Source organism: Ranitomeya imitator, chromosome 1 (assembly GCF_032444005.1).
Source record: "Ranitomeya imitator isolate aRanImi1 chromosome 1, aRanImi1.pri, whole genome shotgun sequence".
In the NCBI taxonomy this organism is placed as follows: domain Eukaryota; kingdom Metazoa; phylum Chordata; class Amphibia; order Anura; family Dendrobatidae; genus Ranitomeya; species Ranitomeya imitator.
The window spans coordinates 968,658,911-968,681,684 of record NC_091282.1 but is presented as its reverse complement, the minus strand read 5'-3'; the positions used below and the strand labels follow the sequence as shown (position 1 = coordinate 968,681,684).

Below are 22,774 nucleotides of genomic sequence, written 5' to 3'. Positions count from 1 at the left end.
AGCAATTTATTAACTGACATATTCCTTTGATAATGAGGCTCCAGGCTATGGCGTAGACTGGGACGGGCAGTCTCTGGGTCTCCATTCTCTCTCTGTGCACACGCTCAGTCCCTGCCTCACTGCCTGTGCACAGACATCCCTCCACCGGACCCGGTAATCACCGCTTGCAGTGGCATACCAGCAGAGGTGTATCTAGGGTTTCTGGCATCCGGGGAAAGAATTAATTTTGGCCTCCCCCCCTGCCAAGGACATATGTGATTTTCACACTTAGTCATGTACCTACGAGCTCCTCTCCCTAATGCTCTCAATGATCAGTGAAAAACAGAGAAGCTCGTTGTCGTAGGACCACAAGTATGAAAATCGCATATGAGTGAAGTATCCATGTGACGACTACTGGAACCTGCAGAGCTGAATCCTGACATCACAGACTACTGAATTCTCACAACTCATGCACTGCACACGTTTAGGATTCTCCCTTGCCGGTGGACATTCATGTCAGCACAAGCCTGTGATTTGTATACTTCTGACCACATTCCGACTAGACGTGCCGGCCTCGCTCAGTTCATTTTCATTGGCTGAGGCCACACATGTCTAGTCAGCACATGACCGCATTAATGTAAATCGCCAGCACTAGAGAAAGCTGACCGTGCAGTGCGCACTGTGAGAAGTCAGAAGTCTGCAGTCACAAAGAATGACTGCAGCCTCATCACAAACCTGGACATTCCCTTTAATGCTCCTAACATAAATAAAAACATGAGTTAGTCAGTATCACAAATAACATTTACATCGAGGTACCTTATAGATGACGTCGTCTCTGCAGCTGTTCTCCTTCTTTTCTTCATCTTGTCCAGACCCCATGATGAGTTTTCTCATCCACAGCCGTCTCTGCAGAATTCCATCTTCTCTGCTCTTTTGCAGAAAATCTCCACATGATGCCCTTAAAGATATAAGTGTCATTATAATGCTCCTGAATAAAAAATTCAGAATAACCCCATCCCCACTCAAATTCTCCACACTTAATAAATCTCCCCATCCCCACTCAAATTCTCCACACTTAAAGGGAAGGTGCCACCAGTTTTCTTTTCTTTTGTTTTTTTGTGAAATTAAGCTTAAAATAGTAATTAAAATGTATTAATGCAATGTTTGCACTGTTTGCAAACATTTCTATATGAAAAATATTATATTTTTTTTACAAATATACATATTTACCACTAGGGGGAGCATTTTCCGTTTTAGACCTCAAGCAGCTATAGTAAGATTTACAAGCTTTAGGCCATGTTAACACTTTGCGGTTTTTACCGCGGAACCGCGGCGATTTTGCAGCTGCGGGTCCGCTGTAGTTTCCATTGCGTTTACAGTAACATGTAAACCCTATGGAAACCGCAAACCGCTGTGCACATGCTGCGGGAAAAACCGCGCGGGAACGCAGCGGTTTACAACCCGCAGCATGTCACTTCTTTGTGCAGAATCGCGGCGGTTCTGCACCCATAGGAATGCATTGATCCGCTTACTTAAGCTGATAATGTGCAGATGGTACCCGGGGTGGAGGAGAGGAGACTCTCCTCCAGGCCCTGGGAACCATATTTGTGGTAAAAAAAAAGAATTAAAATAAAAAATAATGCTATACTCGCGTCTCAGCGCTGCACGCCGCCGTCCGGTCTCAGGTTTGCTATGCGAGCAGGACCTGCGGTGACGTCGCGGTCACATGACCGTGACGTCACGAAGGTCCTTCTCGCATAGCATCTCTGGAACCGGACCGCTGCCTGCAGCGCCAAGGAGATTGGGACGTCAGAGGGTGAGTATATCATTATTTTTATTATTTTTAACATTACTATTGATGCTGCATATGCAGCATCAATAGTAAAACCAGTGCAGGATAAACCCGCAGCGGAACCCGCAACACAAACCGCGATAAATCTGCAGGGATAACCGCAGCGGGTTTGCCCTGCAGATTTATCAAATCCGCTGCGGGAAAACCCGCGGGAGAACCCGCAGCCCCCTTCCCACGTGTGAACATAGCCTTACTGTTAGCAGCAAAATTGGGGCAGTAACTGCTGACATCACCATTTCCCTCCCCTTTTGGGTGGTCTATCCCTGGGGCAGAATGAAGAGCAGCATCACAGGGCAGCACCATTTTGTGTGTGACTGCCCTGTGACCTGCTATCACCAGCAGTTACTGCATCAGAGGCACAGCTTGTTTACAGAGGAGCAGAACACAGTGGACTCGGCGCATTTTTTGTGAATAACATTCTTGCCATCCCCCTTCCCCCACCTTAATCCCTGTCCTGTCAGCTGCCCTGCTCTCTCTCTCCAGGTGTCACCTCCCTCTCTGCAGGCTGTGAGTGCAGCTTACCGGAGATCACAGGGACTGTGTGTGAGGGGGAGGCAGAGACACAGCAGGAGAAGCACACAGGGCAGCGTGTGAGGAGCAGAGGATGTCTGCCCAGGACGTGCCTGCCTGGAGTACAGAGGAGCAGTGAGCGCTTCTTCTGTCCTGCGATAGAGAGTAAGTGGAGCTCGGCAGATAGCACAGGGCTATAATAAAATGGCAGCTAGTTGCACCTACAGCAGTGAGTTGTGCAGCCCACAGTGGCGTGCCCAGCTCACTGCTAATGCTGTTACAATGTTAGAGATTGGGTCAGCACCGGTCTATTATCTCCTATGTCCATGGGGTGCCGTAATCTGACACTGATAGTGTCCTGCTACTGCTGCAAAACGAAGATGTCAGCCCCCAGTGCCATCTTTAAACTTGTATAACACATGAAATCTGTTTCACATGCATTTATAACTTGGTTATAGCAGCACGTTATGCTACATTACAGTGATTTATTAATGATCTACAAACGCGGTACCTTACCTTTAATAAATCTCCCCATCCCCACTCCAATTCCCCCACCCCCCACGTGCACTTAATCTTCGGTGTCTTTTGCTCCACTGAAGCACTTATCACCAGTGTTGGCCTCTGCAGCGCAAGTGAACAACATCAGCAGCATGACACTGACAGCTTGGGGCCCCTGTGCAAGAACTGTGTCTGGGCCCCCTCTTTTTATGGCGACAAAGCTATATATATATATAAAGAAAAAGATCCCAATGTGGGAAAGAATGGAATCGCAGCCTGAAACAATAGGCCTGCCCGGAGGGTGTACGAGAGACTTATGTATCTTTGGTAGTATGTACATCACAGGAGTGATGGGAAATTTAACTGTCAAAAAATCAAATACATCTTGGTCAATAATTTGCATATTCAGGGCACCATCCAAAATGGATTTAATGTCCCTCGCAATGTCAAACTTTGGGTCATGAGTAAGTCTCTCGTACACCTCCGGGTCAGCCAACTGTCTATTGATCTCATCAATATAGTCTTTTTTATTCATGATGACGACCGCGCCACCTTTTATCTGCATTTTTGATGATTATTTCATCATTGTGTGCCAGTTCATACAGAGCCTCCATTTCACCTGCTGTCATATTAGGATATAAGGATTGGTTAGTACATTCTTTTTTTAACTTTTCTATGTCATGATTGACAGCCAAAATGAAGGCTTCAATGACAGGCGAATTATCTGGTGGGATAAAATGACTAGTTTTCTTCAAATTTAGTTGTTGTAAACTTAAACTGCAGCTAAGAGGTTTCTCTATATTTGGCTTATTCCAAAACCACTCTTTTAGTTTGATAGACCTAAAAAATTGCTGAAGGTCCATATTAGGTTGGAACCAGTCCACATGTGTACTTAACCCAAAGGACAACCCCTTATTTAAAACTGATACTTGATTTTCAGTGAGGATCTTACTTGAAATGTTTACAATTAAGTCTGTTCTTTGCTCCTTGTTGCCATCTGTTTCTCTACGGGTGACTTGCTTTTCCCTTTTTTCTCTTTTTTGTTGTCTCCGATGCTTTTTTCCTCCCCTTTTCCTGCTGTTTTCATTTTTTCTTTCATAGGGTCCATTCCTAAAAAAATCAACATTAGGTAACAAATTTTCATTATAAAAACAATTAGGTCCGTTTTTCAATGTCCAGTAACCTTTTTTCCTCCAATTGCCTGCATTATCTCTTTGCCAGTTATAAATGTTCCCATCTTTATAGTCATCCATATCACGGTTCCATTTTCTACGTTTTACATCCTCCAGCTCAAGACGCAACTTGTCAATTTTAATATTTATGGATTCTTTAAAATTAGTCCATTCCTCCTCTCTCAGAGACCTTTAAGTTCCGTTTCCACCAGGGATATATCACATTTCAATTTTTTTGTCTCCTGTTGTAGATACTCAATATTTATGAGGATTATATCCAAGCCGTATTTGTTTGAAATCATACCAAACTTAACACAAAAAGACGCATCATTTAGCATAAGATTAGGACGGATATTAGAGCGAAGACCTCTAGGGATTTTTTTTAACCCTATAGTACTCACTAAGGGTTACCAAATGTAATTGAGCTGTGGTTGATTTTCTTATGATGTTTTCGTATTTCACTTTCAAGTCATATAGCGATGGTGTACTTAAGAAAGTGGCATTACTTTCCACACCCTCAAGTATCCTTTCCCCGTCTTCATTGGTATATGCAAAAAAAACCGAATCAGGCATAGCTTTTTCCCTAGCCCACACTGGAAAATATATTAAGCAAAAAATACACAAAAAATAAGTCCAAAAAAATAGTAAACAAATAAGAGTGGTAGAAAAAATAGTCCGATGCAAATTTCCACAGAACATAGTATAGAGAAAAAATTAGAACAGCATCATATTACCAAACTTGCGGTGCAAAGCTCTCCAAACCAATATTCAAATGGTTCTAATAATATAAGAAAAAAAGGAAAACAGCACACAAAAAAATAGAAAAAAAGTGGGCTTTAATGCCTGGACGGCGTGGCAACGTTTCGGATTTCCAATCCTTTTTCAAGCAGTGAACATACAAATGAAGTGGGTATATATAGCTAATACATATGTTCTCTATTAATCATCATTAAAATAATATTTACATTTCCAGCAATAGTGCTAATAAACTCCATATCCTAATAAAGTGCATCAGTGTCAATGTGCATATATCTACAAATACACCATTAAAACAATATCCATCATGTACAGTGCACCATATATATCACGTAGATATCACAATGAGCAATTAAACCTACACAGATGTCCCAATCTAATATACAATTAGGCAGAAGGCACACTTACAGGCATATCGCCGCTTGTGTATAGTTCTCGGCATCTTCCTGGAGTCACTGCGCATGTCTATGGCATTTGACCTAAGACGCATAGCATTGTGGTCAGCGCCTGCGCACTAGTGCTCCGAAGACCTCGGCGCCATTTTGGAAAAGGGAATAACCTTAATTCTAAGGGAAAGCAAAAGAAAACTCTGCAATTTTATAGCGAATTTCTATGTTCAATTCAGCGCTGGCCACATAAGTGTCTTTTAAGTATACTGATACTAAAGATCACAATATAAGTTTGTTGGGCTAAAACGAGCGCTATTAACTGTATACTAGGACGCACCCACAATGTCTTAATTAAAAGAAGCTTAACCGTATCATATTTACATAATGGTCCGGACATAAGTCCACAAAGGGTCTAAATAGTTCACCCCAACTAAGTGAGTATTATAAATCAGGACTGAGATACAAAGAGGTAGAAAGCCTCCATAGTCCCCGTATACCCTTAATTACTAAGACCATATTAGGCTTCCATCATGATACTGTAAGACAAATAAACTATAAAGACAAGGGAGTGCCATCCATGTATTTATTGAAACATTTAGCAGAGTATTTATTTTGAGACAGAAAAATTGCAGAAGGACATCATTTTCCCTGCAAGGTGTATCTTTCCCTTCATAGATTGGGACATCTGAAAGAAATATGTAAAAAATTAAAAACAATTTTCCCACATATAAATGAAAAGAGAAAATTTACCAAATTCTACAAGACTTGATTAGTTTTGAAATCCACATTTAATCCATATGGTTTTAACGTATTGAGTTTCACAATCCATTCTAGTTCCCTCCTTTTAAGTAGTCGCACGCGATCTCCCCCTCTTCTCTGAGGAGGAATCATGTCAATGATACGAAATCGTAATTGTTTTTCTGTATGCGATTTCTCTACAAAGTGCTTGGAAACAGGCAAATCCATACGTCCCTTCCTTATGGTATGTCGGTGTTGATTAATTCGAGTTTTAAAATCACAAGTTGTTTCACCGACATACCACAAGGAACAAGGGCACTGTAATAGTTACACAACAAATTCAGAATTGCAAGTCAAAAAATGCTGTATTTTAAATTTTTCTTGAGTAATCGGATGAAAAAAACTTGATCCCTTAAGCATCATGGAACAGTTGACGCATGATAAACATGGGAAGCATCCCTTCCTATCTTGACCAGATATAGTTGTTTGACTGGACCTTTTAAGGGGTCCAATGTCAGATTTGACTATAGTGGAACCAATAGTGCGGTTATGTTTGTAGGAGAATATTGGAGGATTGGAGAGTTCTGTCACATGTGGTAAACATTTGGACAACATTCCCCAATGTTTACATATAATTTTTGAAATTTTGCTACTCTCTTCGCAAAAAGACGTCACAAAAGGTATGCGGTTCAATTCTTTTTTGTAGGGCTTTTTTTTGAAGAAGATCATCTCTTTTTAATAAATCCACTTTACTTTTTTGTGTTCTTAAGAGATTTTTAGGATAACCTCTATCTGAAAATTTTCTTAGGGTATTTTCCATAGATTCTTTTAAAGAATCTTCCCCACTCTCAATTCTTTTGACCCTGATTAGCTGGCTAAAGGGGATCGATTCTTTTGTTTTTTTCGGATGTTGACTATTAAAGAGAAGTAGGTCATTTTTGTCAGTCATCTTAGAATACAGTTGAGTCGTCAATCTATTATTGTCAATTTTCACATTCACATCCAAAAATTGAATATCTGTATTTGAATGTGCCAAGGTGAATTTGATTGTATCGTCAACTGTATTCAAGTAATTATGGAACTCGATCAGTGTATCTTCTGGGCCAGTCCAAATCAGAAAGATATCGTCTATGTATCTCCACCACGCAGCAACATAGCTGAAGTGGGGAGACACATAGACGAAATCTTCCTCGAGGGTGCTCATGACAATATTAGCATACGCTGGCACCATATTAGCGCCCATGGCGACTCCTCGCAATTGAAAATAATAAACATCTTCAAACAAAACGTAGTTTTTGGTCAATATTAGTTCAAGCAGTTGTAAAATAAACGTTTTAGTACCCTCAGAATATTGGGTGTTCTGCAGCTTCCTACTGACTGCCTTCAAGCCTTTACTGTTTTCAATCGTCGTATATAAAGATATTACGTCGAATGAGGCCAGTATTACTTCACCCGTCATTTCAATCCCACCAATTTTTTCAAGGAAATCTGTGGTATCCCTCACAAAAGACTCTGTATGATTAGCGATTGGATTCAAGATCCTATCCAAAAAGATCCCAATGTGGGAAAGAATGGAATCGCAGCCTGAAACAATAGGCCTGCCCGGAGGGTGTTCGAGAGACTTATGTATCTTTGGTGGTATGTACATCACAGGAGTGATGGGAAATTTAACTGTCAAAAAATCAAATACATCTTGGTCAATAATTTGCATATTCAGGGCACCATCCAAAATGGATTTAATGTCCCTCGCAATGTCAAACTTTGGGTCATGAGTAAGTCTCTCGTACACCTCCGGGTCAGCCAACTGTCTATTGATCTCATCAATATAGTCTTTTTTATTCATGATGACGACCGCGCCACCTTTTATCTGCATTTTTGATGATTATTTCATCATTGTGTGCCAGTTCATACAGAGCCTCCATTTCACCTGCTGTCATATTAGGATATAAGAATTGGTTAGTACATTCTTTTTTTAACTTTTCTATGTCATGATTGACAGCCAAAATGAAGGCTTCAATGACAGGCGAATTATCTGGTGGGATAAAATGACTAGTTTTCTTCAAATTTAGTTGTTGTAAACTTAAACTGCAGCTAAGAGGTTTCTCTATATTTGGCTTATTCCAAAACCACTCTTTTAGTTTGATAGACCTAAAAAATTGCTGAAGGTCCATATTAGGTTGGAACCAGTCCACATGTGTACTTAACCCAAAGGACAACCCCTTATTTAAAACTGATACTTGATTTTCAGTGAGGATCTTACTTGAAATGTTTACAATTAAGTCTGTTCTTTGCTCCTTGTTGCCATCTGTTTCTCTACGGGTGACTTGCTTTTCCCTTTTTTCTCTTTTTTGTTGTCTCCGATGCTTTTTTCCTCCCCTTTTCCTGCTGTTTTCATTTTTTCTTTCATAGGGTCCATTCCTAAAAAAATCAACATTAGGTAACAAATTTTCATTATAAAAACAATTAGGTCCGTTTTTCAATGTCCAGTAACCTTTTTTCCTCCAATTGCCTGCATTATCTCTTTGCCAGTTATAAATGTTCCCATCTTTATAGTCATCCATATCACGGTTCCATTTTCTACGTTTTACATCCTCCAGCTCAAGACGCAACTTGTCAATTTTAATATTTATGGATTCTTTAAAATTAGTCCATTCCTCCTCTCTCAGAGACCTTTAAGTTCCGTTTCCACCAGGGATATATCACATTTCAATTTTTTTGTCTCCTGTTGTAAGTACTCAATATTTAGGAGGATTATATCCAAGCCGTATTTGTTTGAAATCACAAAAAGACGCATCATTTAGCATAAGATTAGGACGGATATTAGAGCGAAGACCTCTAGGGATTTTTTTAACCCTATAGTACTCACTAAGGGTTACCAAATGTAATTGAGCTGTGGTTGATTTTCTTATGATGTTTTCGTATTTCACTTTCAAGTCATATAGCGATGGTGTACTTAAGAAAGTGGCATTACTTTCCTCACCCTCAAGTATCCTTTCCCCGTCTTCATTGGTATATGCAAAAAACCCCGAATCAGGCATGGCTTTTTCCATAGCCCACACTGGAAAATATATTAAGCAAAAAATACACAAAATATAAGTCCAAAAAAATAGTAAACAAATAAGAGTGGTAGAAAAAATAGTCCGATGCAAATTTCCACAGAACATAGTATAGAGAAAAAATTAGAACAGCATCATATTACCAAACTTGCGGTGCAAAGCTCTCCAAACCAATATTCAAATGGTTCTAATAATATAAGAAAAAAAGGAAAACGGCACACAAAAAAATAGAAAAAAAGTGGGCTTTAATGCCTGGACGGCGTGGCAACGTTTCGGATTTCCAATCCTTTTTCAAGCAGTGAACATACAAATGAAGTGGGTATATATAGCTAATACATATGTTCTCTATTAATCATCATTAAAATAATATTTACATTTCCAGCAATAGTGCTAATAAACTCCATATCCTAATAAAGTGCATCAGTGTCAATGTGCATATATCTACAAATACACCATTAAAACAATATCCATCATGTACAGTGCACCATATATATCACGGAGATATCACAATGAGCAATTAAACCTACACAGATGTCCCAATCTAATATACAATTAGGCAGAAGGCACACTTACAGGCATATCGCCGCTTGTGTATAGTTCTCGGCGTCTTCCTGGAGTCACTGCGCATGTCTATGGCATTTGACCTAAGACGCATAGCATTGTGGTCAGCGCCTGCGCACTAGTGCTCCGAAGACCTCGGCGCCATTTTGGAAAAGGGAATAACCTTAATTCCAAGGGAAAGCAAAAGAAAACTCTGCAATTTTATAGCGAATTTCTATGTTCAATTCAGCGCTGGCCACATAAGTGTCTTTTAAGTATACTGATACTAAAGATCACAATATAAGTTTGTTGGGCTAAAACGAGCGCTATTAACTGTATACTAGGACGCACCCACAATGTCTTAATTAAAAGAAGCTTAACCGTATCATATTTACATAATGGTCCGGACATAAGTCCACAAAGGGTCTAAATAGTTCACCCCAACTAAGTGAGTATTATAAATCAGGACTGAGATACAAAGAGGTAGAAAGCCTCCATAGTCCCCGTATACCCTTAATTACTAAGACCATATTAGGCTTCCATCATGATACTGTAAGACAAATAAACTATAAAGACAAGTGAGTGCCATCCATGTATTTATTGTAATTTTGCTACTCTCTTCGCAAAAAGACGTCATAAAAGGTATGCGGTTCAATTCTTTTTTGTAGGGCTGGCCCAGAAGATACACTGATCGAGTTCCATAATTACTTGAATACAGTTGACGATACAATCAAATTCACCTTGGCACATTCAAATACAGATATTCAATTTTTGGATGTGAATGTGAAAATTGACAATAATAGATTGACGACTCAACTGTATTCTAAGATGACTGACAAAAATGACCTACTTCTCTTTAATAGTCAACATCCGAAAAAAACAAAAGAATCGATCCCCTTTAGCCAGCTAATCAGGGTCAAAAGAATTGAGAGTGGGGAAGATTCTTTAAAAGAATCTATGGAAAATACCCTAAGAAAATTTTCAGATAGAGGTTATCCTAAAAATCTCTTAAGAACACAAAAAAGTAAAGTGGATTTATTAAAAAGAGATGATCTTCTTCAAAAAAAAGCCCTACAAAAAAGAATTGAACCGCATACCTTTTGTGACGTCTTTTTGCGAAGAGAGTAGCAAAATTTCAAAAATTATATGTAAACATTGGGGAATGTTGTCCAAATGTTTACCACATGTGACATAACTCTCCAATCCTCCAATATTCTCCTACAAACGTAACCGTACTATTGGTTCCACTATAGTCAAATCTGACATTGGACCCCTTAAAAGGTCCAGTCAAACAACTATATCTGGTCAAGATAGGAAGGGATGCTTCCCATGTCTATCATGCGTCAACTGTTCCATGATGCTTAAGGGATCAAGTTTTTTTCATCCGATTACTCAAGAAAAATTTAAAATACAGCATTTTTTGACTTGCAATTCTGAATTTGTTGTGTACCTATTACAGTGCCCTTGTTCCTTGTGGTATGTCGGTGAAACAACTTGTGATTTTAATACTCGAATTAATCAACACCGACATACCATAAGGAAGGGACGTATGGATTTGCCTGTTTCCAAGCACTTTGTAGAGAAATCGACTACAGAAAAACAATTACGATTTCGTATCATTGACATGATTCCTCCTCAGAGAAGAGGGGGAGATCGCGTGCGACTACTTAAAAGGAGGGAACTAGAATGGATTGTGAAACTCAATACGTTAAAACCATATGGATTAAATGTGGATTTCAAAACTAATCAAGTCTTGTAGAATTTGGTAAATTTTCTCTTTTCATTTATATGTGGGAAAATTGTTTTTAATTTTTTACATATTTCTTTCAGATGTCCCAATCTATGAAGGGAAAGATACACCTTGCATGGAAAATGATGTCCTTCTGCAATTTTTCTGTCTCAAAATAAATACTCTGCTAAATGTTTCAATAAATACATGGATGGCACTCCCTTGTCTTTATAGTTTATTTGTCTTACAGTATCATGATGGAAGCCTAATATGGTCTTAGTAATTAAGGGTATACGGGGACTATGGAGGCTTTCTACCTCTTTGTATCTCAGTCCTGATTTATAATACTCGCTTAGTTGGGGTGAACTATTTAGACCCTTTGTGGACTTATGTCCGGACCATTATGTAAATATGATACGGTTAAGCTTCTTTTAATTAAGACATTGTGGGTGCGTCCTAGTATACAGTTAATAGCGCTCGTTTTAGCCCAACAAACTTATATTGTGATCTTTAGTATCAGTATACTTAAAAGACACTTATGTGGCCAGCGCTGAATTGAACATAGAAATTCGCTATAAAATTGCAGAGTTTTCTTTTGCTTTCCCTTGGAATTAAGGTTATTCCCTTTTCCAAAATGGCGCCGAGGTCTTCGGAGCACTAGTGCGCAGGCGCTGACCACAATGCTATGCGTCTTAGGTCAAATGCCATAGACATGCGCAGTGACTCCAGGAAGATGCCGAGAACTATACACAAGCGGCGATATGCCTGTAAGTGTGCCTTCTGCCTAATTGTATATTAGATTGGGACATCTGTGTAGGTTTAATTGCTCATTGTGATATCTACGTGATATATATGGTGCACTGTACATGATGGATATTGTTTTAATGGTGTATTTGTAGATATATGCACATTGACACTGATGCACTTTATTAGGATATGGAGTTTATTAGCACTATTGCTGGAAATGTAAATATTATTTTAATGATGATTAATAGAGAACATATGTATTAGCTATATATACCCACTTCATTTGTATGTTCACTGCTTGAAAAAGGATTGGAAATCCAAAACGTTGCCACGCCGTCCAGGCATTAAAGCCCACTTTTTTTCTATTTTTTTGTGTGCTGTTTTCCTTTTTTTCTTATATATATATATATTATATATAAGTCAAAAAATGAGGCAGCACTCCATATAGTCAGTGTTCAACTTTGCAGGATTTAATCAACCCACTGTGCAGGGCGACGTTTCGGCTCAAACTGAGCCTTTCTCAAGGCACAGTGGGTTGATTAAATCCTGCAAAGTTGAACACTGACTATATGGAGTGCTGCCTCATTTTTTGACTTATATCGATTTATTTGGATACATGGACTGCTATCCTGGGGCCCTGCACCTAAAGATAAGTTGACGTTGTGCTGTTCCCTTTTTTTCCTATAGATATATATATATATATATATATCTCCACACATACATGTGTGTGTATATATTACATACCGTATATCTCGAGTATAAGCCGAGGCACCTAATTTTGCCACGGAAACTGGGTAAGCTTATTGACACGAGTATAAGCCCAGGTATGCATTGTCCCCTCATTCCTATCCCAGTATGTGTGGTTCTCCCGTCCTGTCCTGCTCTGCGTGGCTCCCACTGTTGTATGCATGGCTCGGCTCAAACAATCCCTCCCCCCCCCCCCCCCCCGTCCCATCTTGTATGTATGACTCTGCTCCCCCCAGTCCCATCTGGTATGCATGGGCCTGCTCCCACCCAGACCCATCTTGTATGCATGGCTTTGTTCCCTCCCCAGTCCCATCTTGTATGCATGACTTTGTCTCCCCCCCGTATGCATGGCCGTGTCACCCCCACCCCCAGTCCCATCTTGTATACATGGCTCTGTTCTCCCCCAGTCCCATCTTGTATACATGGCTCTGTTCCCCCCCAGTCCCATCTTGTATGCATGGCTCTGTCCCGTCCCTGGGCTGGCGGTGAGCCCGGATAGAAAAAAAAAATTGCTCAGGTGCCACCCCCCCGCATCCTGGCGCCCTAGGCACGTGCCCTCAAGTGCCTAGTGGCAAATACGGCCCTGCCTGTGAGGACAGGGGAGAGAACACGGACATGCTTCCATATTTCTACAGCAATATGCTCCCTGCACTAGCTGTCAGAAGAAGGCATAACTAATCTGAAATCACATTGTAAGAAAATAGTGTCGATAAAATGGTAGTTTCCCAAGCACTGACTGTATTCGCTAGGTGTTGGCCTTTGTGAATATGTACTAACCTGTTGCGTCTTCCTCTTTAGGAAGCTCTGTCTGGAGTATCTGAAGTGGCATATGTAGACATGCTGGAAGGTGATACGGAGTGCCATGTTCGATTTAAAACTCCCGAAGATGCCCAGGCAGTCATCAATTCCTGCCCTGAAATGCAGAGAAAGCACAACTGGAAATTGAGGATCCTGTCTGGTAAATTCATGGATGGTTATCAGCTGGCTTTAGTCATGTCATAGTATATTACTGCACAGTACAAAAGGAGTCACTTTAAAGGGAGCCTGTCACAATGAAAATGCAGCACAATCTGCAGGATCATATTATACAGCAGGGAACGCTGAGCAGATTGCCATGTAGTTTTGTCCAGTATAATCTGTGTCTTCTATCATTTAAATGTCTGATCTTTCTGTGATTTTCTGCCCAGTGTGCGTCCCATCAGTGACTGACAGCTTTATTCCTGTAAGTGTGTATAAGGAGGTAGCTGACAGTCACTGATAGGACCGCCCACTGGACAGAAAATCCTAGAATGAGCAGGGCTTTAAATGATGAAAACACAAGTTAGGCTCGGGTCATGAGAAAATCCATGAAATTAAGCTAATCGCAGAGTGTGATCTGATTTTCTCGGCTGGAACAAAAAAAATTTCCCCATTCAATTTGTCCGTGAAAATTGGACCATACTTGGATATCAGAGTGCAATCTGATGTTTTCCACAGACCCATAGATATGAATGGCCGAGTGCAATCTGTTTATCGGAGGCAAGACTTGTATGCTGCGTGTTTTTGTTTTTTTTCCCTTTTTGCAGACCACTTGGTGCAAGGAAATAAATTGGACGTGTGCACTGCCTCATTGAAAAGCAGTAGTCTGAGTGTGATCCGATGTTTTGAAGGATTGCACTCGGACCAAAATTAGTCGTCTGGACCATCCCTTGTACTGAATCTTTTCTCACAAATCTTTATCAATCTGCTCAGCTCCCCTGCTCTATAACATGCTGCCTGCAGGTTGGATGGCGTTTTTATGGTGACAGGCTCCCTTTAACTTCCATTTGAGGAAAATGTGACTTCAGGTTTTCAAAAGGCTGCTTTGAATTTTAGGGAGGATGTTGCCATAAACATACAATGTTGAAGGTGTTTTCAGCAGCAAAAAATACACCCCCATCCATTGGCTGGTACCAGCTTGGTACCTTGTATAGTGGCAGCTCTTTGGTAGATTAGATCCTAAATACCCATATTTAAATGGCTGATTTAAAAACACATATAAGACCTCCTCTACTCATATTGGGTTGAGATGCTCATTTTCTCATCTGTTAATATTATTATTATTATTATTATACATTTTTATAGCGCCATTTATTCCATGGCGCTTTACATGTGAATACGGGCAAATATAGACATAAGGAGGGAGGACCCTGCCCGCGAGGGCTCACAGTCTGCAGGGGATGAGTGATGAAACACTAGGAGAGGGTAGGGCAGGTTGCGCGGCGGTTCAGTAACTTCAGGATCACTGCAGGCTGTAGGCTTGTCGGAAGAGGTGGGTCTTCAGGTTCTTTTTGAAGGTTTCTATGGTAGGCGAGAGTCTGATGTGTTGGGTTAGAGAGTTCCAGAGTATGGGGGAAGCACGGGAGAAGTCTTGGATGCGGTTGTGGGAAGAAGAGATGAGAGGGGAGTAGAGAAGGAGATCTTGAGAGGATCGGAGGTTGCATGTAGGTAGGTACCGGGAGACCATGTCACAGATGTATGGAGGAGACAGGTTGTGGATGGCTTTGTATGTCATTGTGAGGGTTTTGAACTGGAGTCTCTGGGCGATAGGAAGCCAGTGAAGGGCATGACATAGGGGAGAGGCTGGGGAATAGCGGGGAGACAGGTAAATTAGTCGGGCAGCAGATTGTAGGATGGATTGGAGTGGTGCCAGAGTGCTAGAGGGGAATCCAGAGAGTAGGAGGTTGCAGTAGTCGAGGCAGGAGATAAGGGCATGCACTAGCGTTTTTGTGGTGTCGCGGTCAAGGAAAGCACAGATCCGGGAAATATTTTTGAGTTTGAGGAGGCAAGGGCTTGGATATGTGGCTTGAAAGAGAGGGCAGAGTTGAGGATCACCCGAGGCACCGGGTGTGTGGGACTGGGGAAAGTGAGCAGCCATTGACATTGATGGATAGGTCTGTTGGAGGGGTAGAGTGAGATGGGGGAAAGATGATGAATTCTGTTTAGTGATTGATATGTGGAAGGAAGGCAGGAAGATTGTGCTTGCAGCATACTCAATATGCATATTATCTGTATAGTAGAAGGTTGCACATGTTGTCCATTTGCTTACAGTTAAGCAAATATGCAGACACATGTTATTATATCTTGTGGACACGTCTGTGTTTCAGTAATTTTTGTGCAGTCTATTTACACTGCTAGATTATCCTGAGTGTTCCTAAGAACAAGATAATAATCTTACTAAAAGACACAAATACATTTGAACATCAGAAGGGAGTGGAGTGTGTACGGCAGGAGGCCTGGCATGCGTGCCCACAGAGAGGGCTCTGCGTGCCTCCTGTAGCACGCGTGCCATAGGTTCGCCATCACTGTTATAGACGATCATATTTCCTTTTTTTTATTACCGTATACACACGTAAATCGACCCAAATATAAGCCGAGACCCCTAATTTTGCCACAAAAAACTGGGAAAACTTAATGACTCGAGTATAAGCCTAGGGTGAAAAATGCAGCAGCTCCTGGTAAATTTCAAAAATAAAAATAGATACCAATAAAAGCAAAATTAGTTGAGACATCAGTAGGTTAAATGTTTTTGAATATCCATATTGAATCAGGAGCTCCATATAATGCTCCATAAAGTTCCTGATGGGCTTCATAAGATGCTTCATACAAAAATATGCCCCATATGATGCTGCACAAAGGTTAATAACGGCCCTATAGAATAATATGCCACATATACCGTATATACTCAGTATAAGCCGAGATTTTCAGCCCATTTTTTAGGCTGAAAGTGTCCCTCTCGGCTTATACTCAAGTCATTGTCCCAGGGGGGTCGACGGGGGAGGGGGAGCGGCGGCTGTGACATACTCACCTGCTCCTGGCGCGGTCCCTGCATCTCCGGTCTCCGGGCGCTGACAGCTTCTTCCAGCGTTGAGCGGTCACATGGTACCGCTCATTACAGTAATAAATATGGACCCGACTCCACTCCCATAGGTGTGGAGCCGCATATTCATTACTGTAATGAGTGGTAACAGTGACCTCTCAACGCTGGAAGAAGCTGTCAGAGACCGGAGATGCAGGGACCGTGCCGGGAGCAGGTGAGTATAATGGGGAGCGCTGCGTGATATTCACCTGTCTTCGTTCCGGACGCCGCTCTGTCTTCCGCGTCCTCTGCAGTGACGCTCAGGTCAGTGGGCGTGATGACATGGTTACACAACTCCCTGTGCCTGAACGTTAGTACAGCGGACGCGGAAGACACAGCAACGCCTTAACAAGGACCAGTGAGTATTGCAAGTGTCGGGGGCCTGAGTGACGAGAGTTGAGTATGTCATTTTTTATTTTTAATCGCAGCAACAGCATATGGGGCAAATATCTCTATGGAGCATCTTATGGGGCCATATTCAACGTAGATGCAGCACTATATGGGGCAAATATCTTTATGTAGCATCTTATGGGGCCATATTCAACGTTTGTGCAGCATTATATGGGGAAAATATCTTTAATGAACATCTTATGGGGCCATAATCAACGTTTGTGAAGCACTATATGGGGCAAATATCTCTATGGAGCATCTTATGGGGCCATATTCAACGTTTGTGCAGCACTATATGGGGCAAATATCTTTATGGAGCATCTTATCGGGCCATAATCAACATTTGTGCAGCTTTATATTGGGCAAATGTCTCTATGGAGCATCTTATGGGGCCCTTATTAACTTTTATGCAGTACTGCATGGGGCAAATGTGTCTATGGAGCATCTTATGGGACCATTATTAACCTGTGTGCAGCATTATATGGGGCATATTTTAATATGGAGCACCTTATGGGGCCCATCATGAACTGTATGGAGCATCTTATGGGGCCCATCATGAACTGTATGGAGCATTATATGGGGCTCCTGATTCAATATGGATATTCAAAAACACTTAACCTACTGATACCTCAATTAATTTTACTTTTATTGGTACCTATTTTTATTTTTGAATTTTACCGGTAGCTGCTGCATTTTCCACCCTAGGCTTATACTCGAGTCATTAAGTTTTCCCAGTTTTTTTGTGGCAAAATTAGGGGGGTCGGCTTATACTCAAGTATATACGGTAATGCTCCATGAAAGTTGATGGCCCCATAAGATGCTCCATAGAATAATATCCCTCATATAATGCTCCATAAAATTTGATGGCCCCATAAGATGCTCCATAGAATAATATGCCCCATTTGCTTCTCCATAAAGGTTGATGGCCCCATAAGATGCTCCATAGAATTATGTGACCAATATGCTGCAGCTGCGATTAAAAAAAATAATGACATACTGATCTTTCGTCGCTGGGGGCCAGGTGCCGGTGTCCTGAGCAGACTGGGACACCAGTGCGCTATGGGGGCTTGGGGGCTAGGTGCCGGTGTCACCGCTAGCTTAGGCCCCCGTTCCACTGCCGCGCGTTCCACCTGTCCCTGTTCCACTGCCGCGCGTTCCACCTGTCCCTGTTCCACTGCCGCGCGTTCCACCTGTCCCTGTTCCACTGCCGCGCGTTCCACCTGTCCCTGTTCCACTGCCGCGCGTTCCACCTGTCCCTGTTCCACTGCCGCGCGTTCCACCTGTCCCTGTTCCACTGCCGCGCGTTCCACCTGTCCCTGTTCCACTGCCGCGCGTTCCACCTGTCCCTGTTCCACTGCCGCGCGTTCCACCTGTCCCTGTTCCACTGCCGCGCGTTCCACCTGTCCCTGTTCCACTGCCGCGCGTTCCACCTGTCCCTGTTCCACTGCCGCGCGTTCCACCTGTCCCTGTTCCACTGCCGCGCGTTCCACCTGTCCCTGTTCCACTGCCGCGCGCCGCTGTGTCTTCCAGGTATCTACAGTGACTGTTCAGGCAGAGGGCACGCACTAAACATGTCATCGCACCCTCTGACCTGAAAGTCACAGCCAGAGGATGTGGAAGACACAGCGTGGCAGTGTAACGGGGACAGGTGAATATCGCATGGCTCACCCTCCTCCGTCATACTCACCCCCTCCTGGTGCAGTCTCTGCACGTCCCTGCTTCTCCAATGGTCTCCGGCGCGCACTGGCAGCTTGTTCCTGTGTTCAGCGGTCACGTGGTACCGCTCATTAAAGTAATGAATATGCGCTCCACGCCTATGGGAGTGGAGGCGCGTCCATACAAGCTGCCGGCGCGCGCCAGAGACCATCTGAGAAGCAGGGACGTGCAGAGACCGCGCCAGGAGGGGGTGAGTATGATGTCAAAGCCGGCACTCCTCCCCCGCCAACCCCCTGGGACAGTGACTCGAGTATAAGCCAAGAGGGGCACTTTCAGCCTAAAGAAATTGGCTGAAAATCTCAGCTTATACTCGAGTATATACGGTAAATTAACCATGCTGATTTGTAGCTTTGTAAATGCTAAAGATTTTTCTTTTTTTCTTTTGCAGGAGATGGTGAGCAGAGATATTGGCAGAAGATCTTGGTGGACAGACAAGCAAAATTAAACAGACCTCGTGAAAAAATCCGTGGCACTAAAAAGGTATAATACTTGATAGCTCCTTTCTAGAAAATTTGCGATTTGTACGTCCATATATTATGCATCCATTATTTCTGCTTTTTTTTTTTTTATATATGTATGGAATATACAGTCATGGCCGAAAGTGTTGGCACCCTTGAAATGGTTCTAGAAAATGAAGTACCATATTTTGCGGACTATGAGATGCATTGGAGCATAAGACGCACCCCACTTTTTTTTCTTTCTTTTTTTATGGGGGGAATAAATAGAGTTTTAAAATAAAATGGGGGTGCTTCTTACAGTCTGTTTTTACGGTAGCTTATCGGGGGGCAACAGTGGTCCCAGGAAACAGGGTGCTGCTTCAGGAGGCCAGTGGCTGCATGAGTGGGGCAACACTGCTGGCCCTTGGGTCTCATAAGATGTCAGGGCCGGTGAGCGGAGTCCCCTTTCCCAATCATTTACCTGCCATGGGCCTGGGAAAAATGTCCGCCAGAGGTAGCGTATCCGCACATCGAGATCTCATCATCCAGCAGCCATTTTCTCAAATCTCACCACCTGGAAATATGCAGGAAATGGGATTCCGCCGACATCGCTCCACTCCTGCCACTAGCCTCTGAAGCAACATCCTCGCCTCCTGTGACCCCTCTCCACCAAAGCCCCCCCTTCCCCAGTATACTCACTAGGGATTATAAGACGCAACAGTTTTCCTCCCAAGTTTAGAGGCAAAAAGTGCACCTTATAATCTGAAAAATATGGTATTTGCACATGATTTGTTATACACCTGTTTAATTCCTTTGTGTGCATTGTAACAACACACAAAAAACGCAAATTGGACTTAATTTTACACAAAACCCTAAAAATGGACTGGACAAAATTGTTGGCACATGGCACACTGAACTTAACATTTGGTTTCACACCCTTTGGAATATATAACTGCAAAGGAAATAAACATGTGTATAACAAAACAAGCGTAACTGCAATGATTTTCTGAGAGAAATGCTTCATTTTCTAGAACAATTTCAAGGGTGCCAACACTTTCAGCCATGATTGTATGACAAAGGTAATTGATTTTAGCCAAAACTAGTTGGATGAAATGGAAAGGATTCTCCTTTTATCAGCCACATTGGGGAACGGTTGCAAAAAACAACTTTTATTGCTGCCTTTATTTTTTATTTCCGTACACAAAGTATAAAGCTTTATTTTCCCAGTATCATTGTGCACTTGTCCGGTAAGGTCCCTTAGTTCTTGTATTATACAAATAATTATGCCTTTTTGTATTCTGAAACATAGGAACAAAGTTGGGGCCCCTCATAGGACATAAAACGGCTTCTTATCCTTTCAGTGCATAAGCAGGAAGGGGGTTACAGACTATGTGCGGCTATGGCTGTTTCTTGTCACTCCCGCGGAAGTGTCAGGAGTCACGTAAAATGGCCATAGGCAGCGCATTGTCTGTAACCCCCTTCCTACTTGCGGACTGAAAGGGATAATTAGCAGCAGCTGTTTTCTGAACCGGTTCCTACTTTACAGTATTTTTGATCTCCTTAATGCTGAGCATCACGGGTTAACAGCGGCTGTGATCGCCGGAGTTGACTTCTGGATGTAGCGTATGGATTCTGATCATTCAGATTAGTTTCTAGTCTGACTGGGTTTCTTATTTTTTGCAGCTGGTTGCCAAAGGTGAAAACATGAGGCTGGTCAAGGCTCAGGAGGCAAGCAAGCACATCCGATTCCTTGAAGAACCTTGAAATTTGTACATTTTGCGTCTTTTTTACAAATGAAATAACCCTATGCTTGTAAATTAGTCTCCACTTTTCATTCAGAGTTGGATATTCCATGTTGGATTTTTGCTCTTTAACACGTTTTCATGAAAGATTCTTTGTTACACCTCTTTACATCTCAATTAGAAAGCCCATGGTTTGACATTTTTGAATTAAAATGATTTCAACATTGTTTTTATAATAAAAATATATTTAACTGAGGTGAATATTGATGGCTGACGAATAATCAATGTATTTGACATAATGCACCTCTTAATGTATGACAGATATAAAACAAAACAGACCTCATTTATTAAAACTGTGTGAGTAAAACTGGCCTTGTTGCTCATAGCAACCAATAACAGTGCAGCTTTCATTTTTTATAGCATCTAATAAAATGAAAGCTGAACTGTGATGGGTTGTTTTGGGGCAAAAAGGCCAACTTTACTGTTAATCCCGGTTTGTAGTGTTTTTTAATATGGTGAGTTTGATGATACATGTTCCTAACAGCACCTAAACAGGGATGTGACTACTCTTGTGTAGTATCACGAAGGGAGTTATAAGTGACACTTACCGATGCTATCTCCTGGGAAGACAGGACCCGGAGAGAGCCACAGACTCCCAGGAATGCGGGGCAAGTGAGACTGGAGAGAGATAGCTTCAGGCCTGACGGGACCTGAATCACCTGACTGCTGGAGGGCGTGGCCTAAGCTCCAGGGAGCTAAAAGCTGAAGGACAGCTCCTAGAAAGGTAACTAAAGAACAGAGCTACCAAGGGGCACAGACAGAGACATAAACAGATCAGGCCGGGGTCAGAGCACGGGATAGCGTAACGGTACCAAGGGACTAGACAGAAAGGATAGTAGGGGCCAAGCAGAGGTCAATACCAAACGGACAGAGAAAGTACAGAGACGGAATCCAACAAACAGTATCCAGAGAACAGACCGAGTCAAAAAGCCAAGGGATCAAGCAAACCAGCACAAAGCACAAAACTCACTCAGGGGTCAATACACTTAGCCAAGGGCTTAAAGGGAACCTGTCACCTGAATTTGGCGGGACTGGTTTTGGGTCAAATGGGCGCAGTTTTCGGGTGTTTGATTCACCCTTTCCTTACCTGCTGGCTGCATGCTGGCCGAAATATTGGATTGAAGTTCATTCTCTGTCCTCCGTAGTACATGCCTGCGCAAAGTAATCTTACCTTGCGCAGGCGTGTACTATGGAAGACAGAGAATGAACTTCAATCCAATATTTCGGCCAGCATGCAGCCAGCAGGTAAGGAAAGGGTGAATCAAACACCCGAAAACTCCGCCCATATGACCCAAAACCAGCCCCGCCAAATTCAGGTGACAGGTTCCCTTTAAGTATCACTGACAAAGGAAACTCCCACATGGAGGCTATAAAGTCCACCCAGGATCCATTTGAGGCTACAGGCATTAACCCTAGAAGAACCAACCCAGACAAACCATGACATGTAGTACATTTTAAATCTTTTTTGCCTAAAAATATTGGTACAAGTAGTAAATACAGATAAAACCCAAATTCTGCAACACAATAAATCACTTTTCACAGTAATGTCCTCTACTGAAAACACTTAAATGGAACCTGTCACTAAAAAAAAAAAACACTATTACCCTGCAGATATAGGGTTAAATCAGTTACCAACCTGCCCGACGTCTGCATGTAGCCGAATGCTGCGGGGAGAAAATGAACTTTATTCTCCCTGGCAGCATTTTATTTCAGCCACAGGGTCGGCGCTGGTTTAATCACCCCTCTGAGTATACAGAACGGCGTCTGTAACAACACCCTCGGCCCTTACTGACCGCTGAGTCATAATGCAGAGCCAGGATCAGTCAGATAATCCCCATA

At 42.2% G+C, this 22,774-nt stretch overlaps 1 protein-coding gene across 4 annotated transcripts in view; it reads left to right on the top strand.

The window, feature by feature from the left end:
* Nucleotides 1-21,136, top strand: part of LARP7 (La ribonucleoprotein 7, transcriptional regulator) — a 72,942-nt gene extending 51,806 nt beyond the window's left edge. For all 4 annotated transcript variants that reach the window (XM_069743831.1, XM_069743832.1, XM_069743833.1 and 1 more), the window contains exons 11-13: nucleotides 13,512-13,671; nucleotides 19,085-19,176; nucleotides 20,817-21,136. In XM_069743831.1, coding sequence (XP_069599932.1) covers nucleotides 13,512-13,671; nucleotides 19,085-19,176; nucleotides 20,817-20,897 — 333 coding nt within the window. In that variant the 3' untranslated portion in view covers nucleotides 20,898-21,136. The remainder of the gene's footprint in view (nucleotides 1-13,511; nucleotides 13,672-19,084; nucleotides 19,177-20,816) is intronic.
* Nucleotides 21,137-22,774: the final 1,638 nt, after the last annotated feature.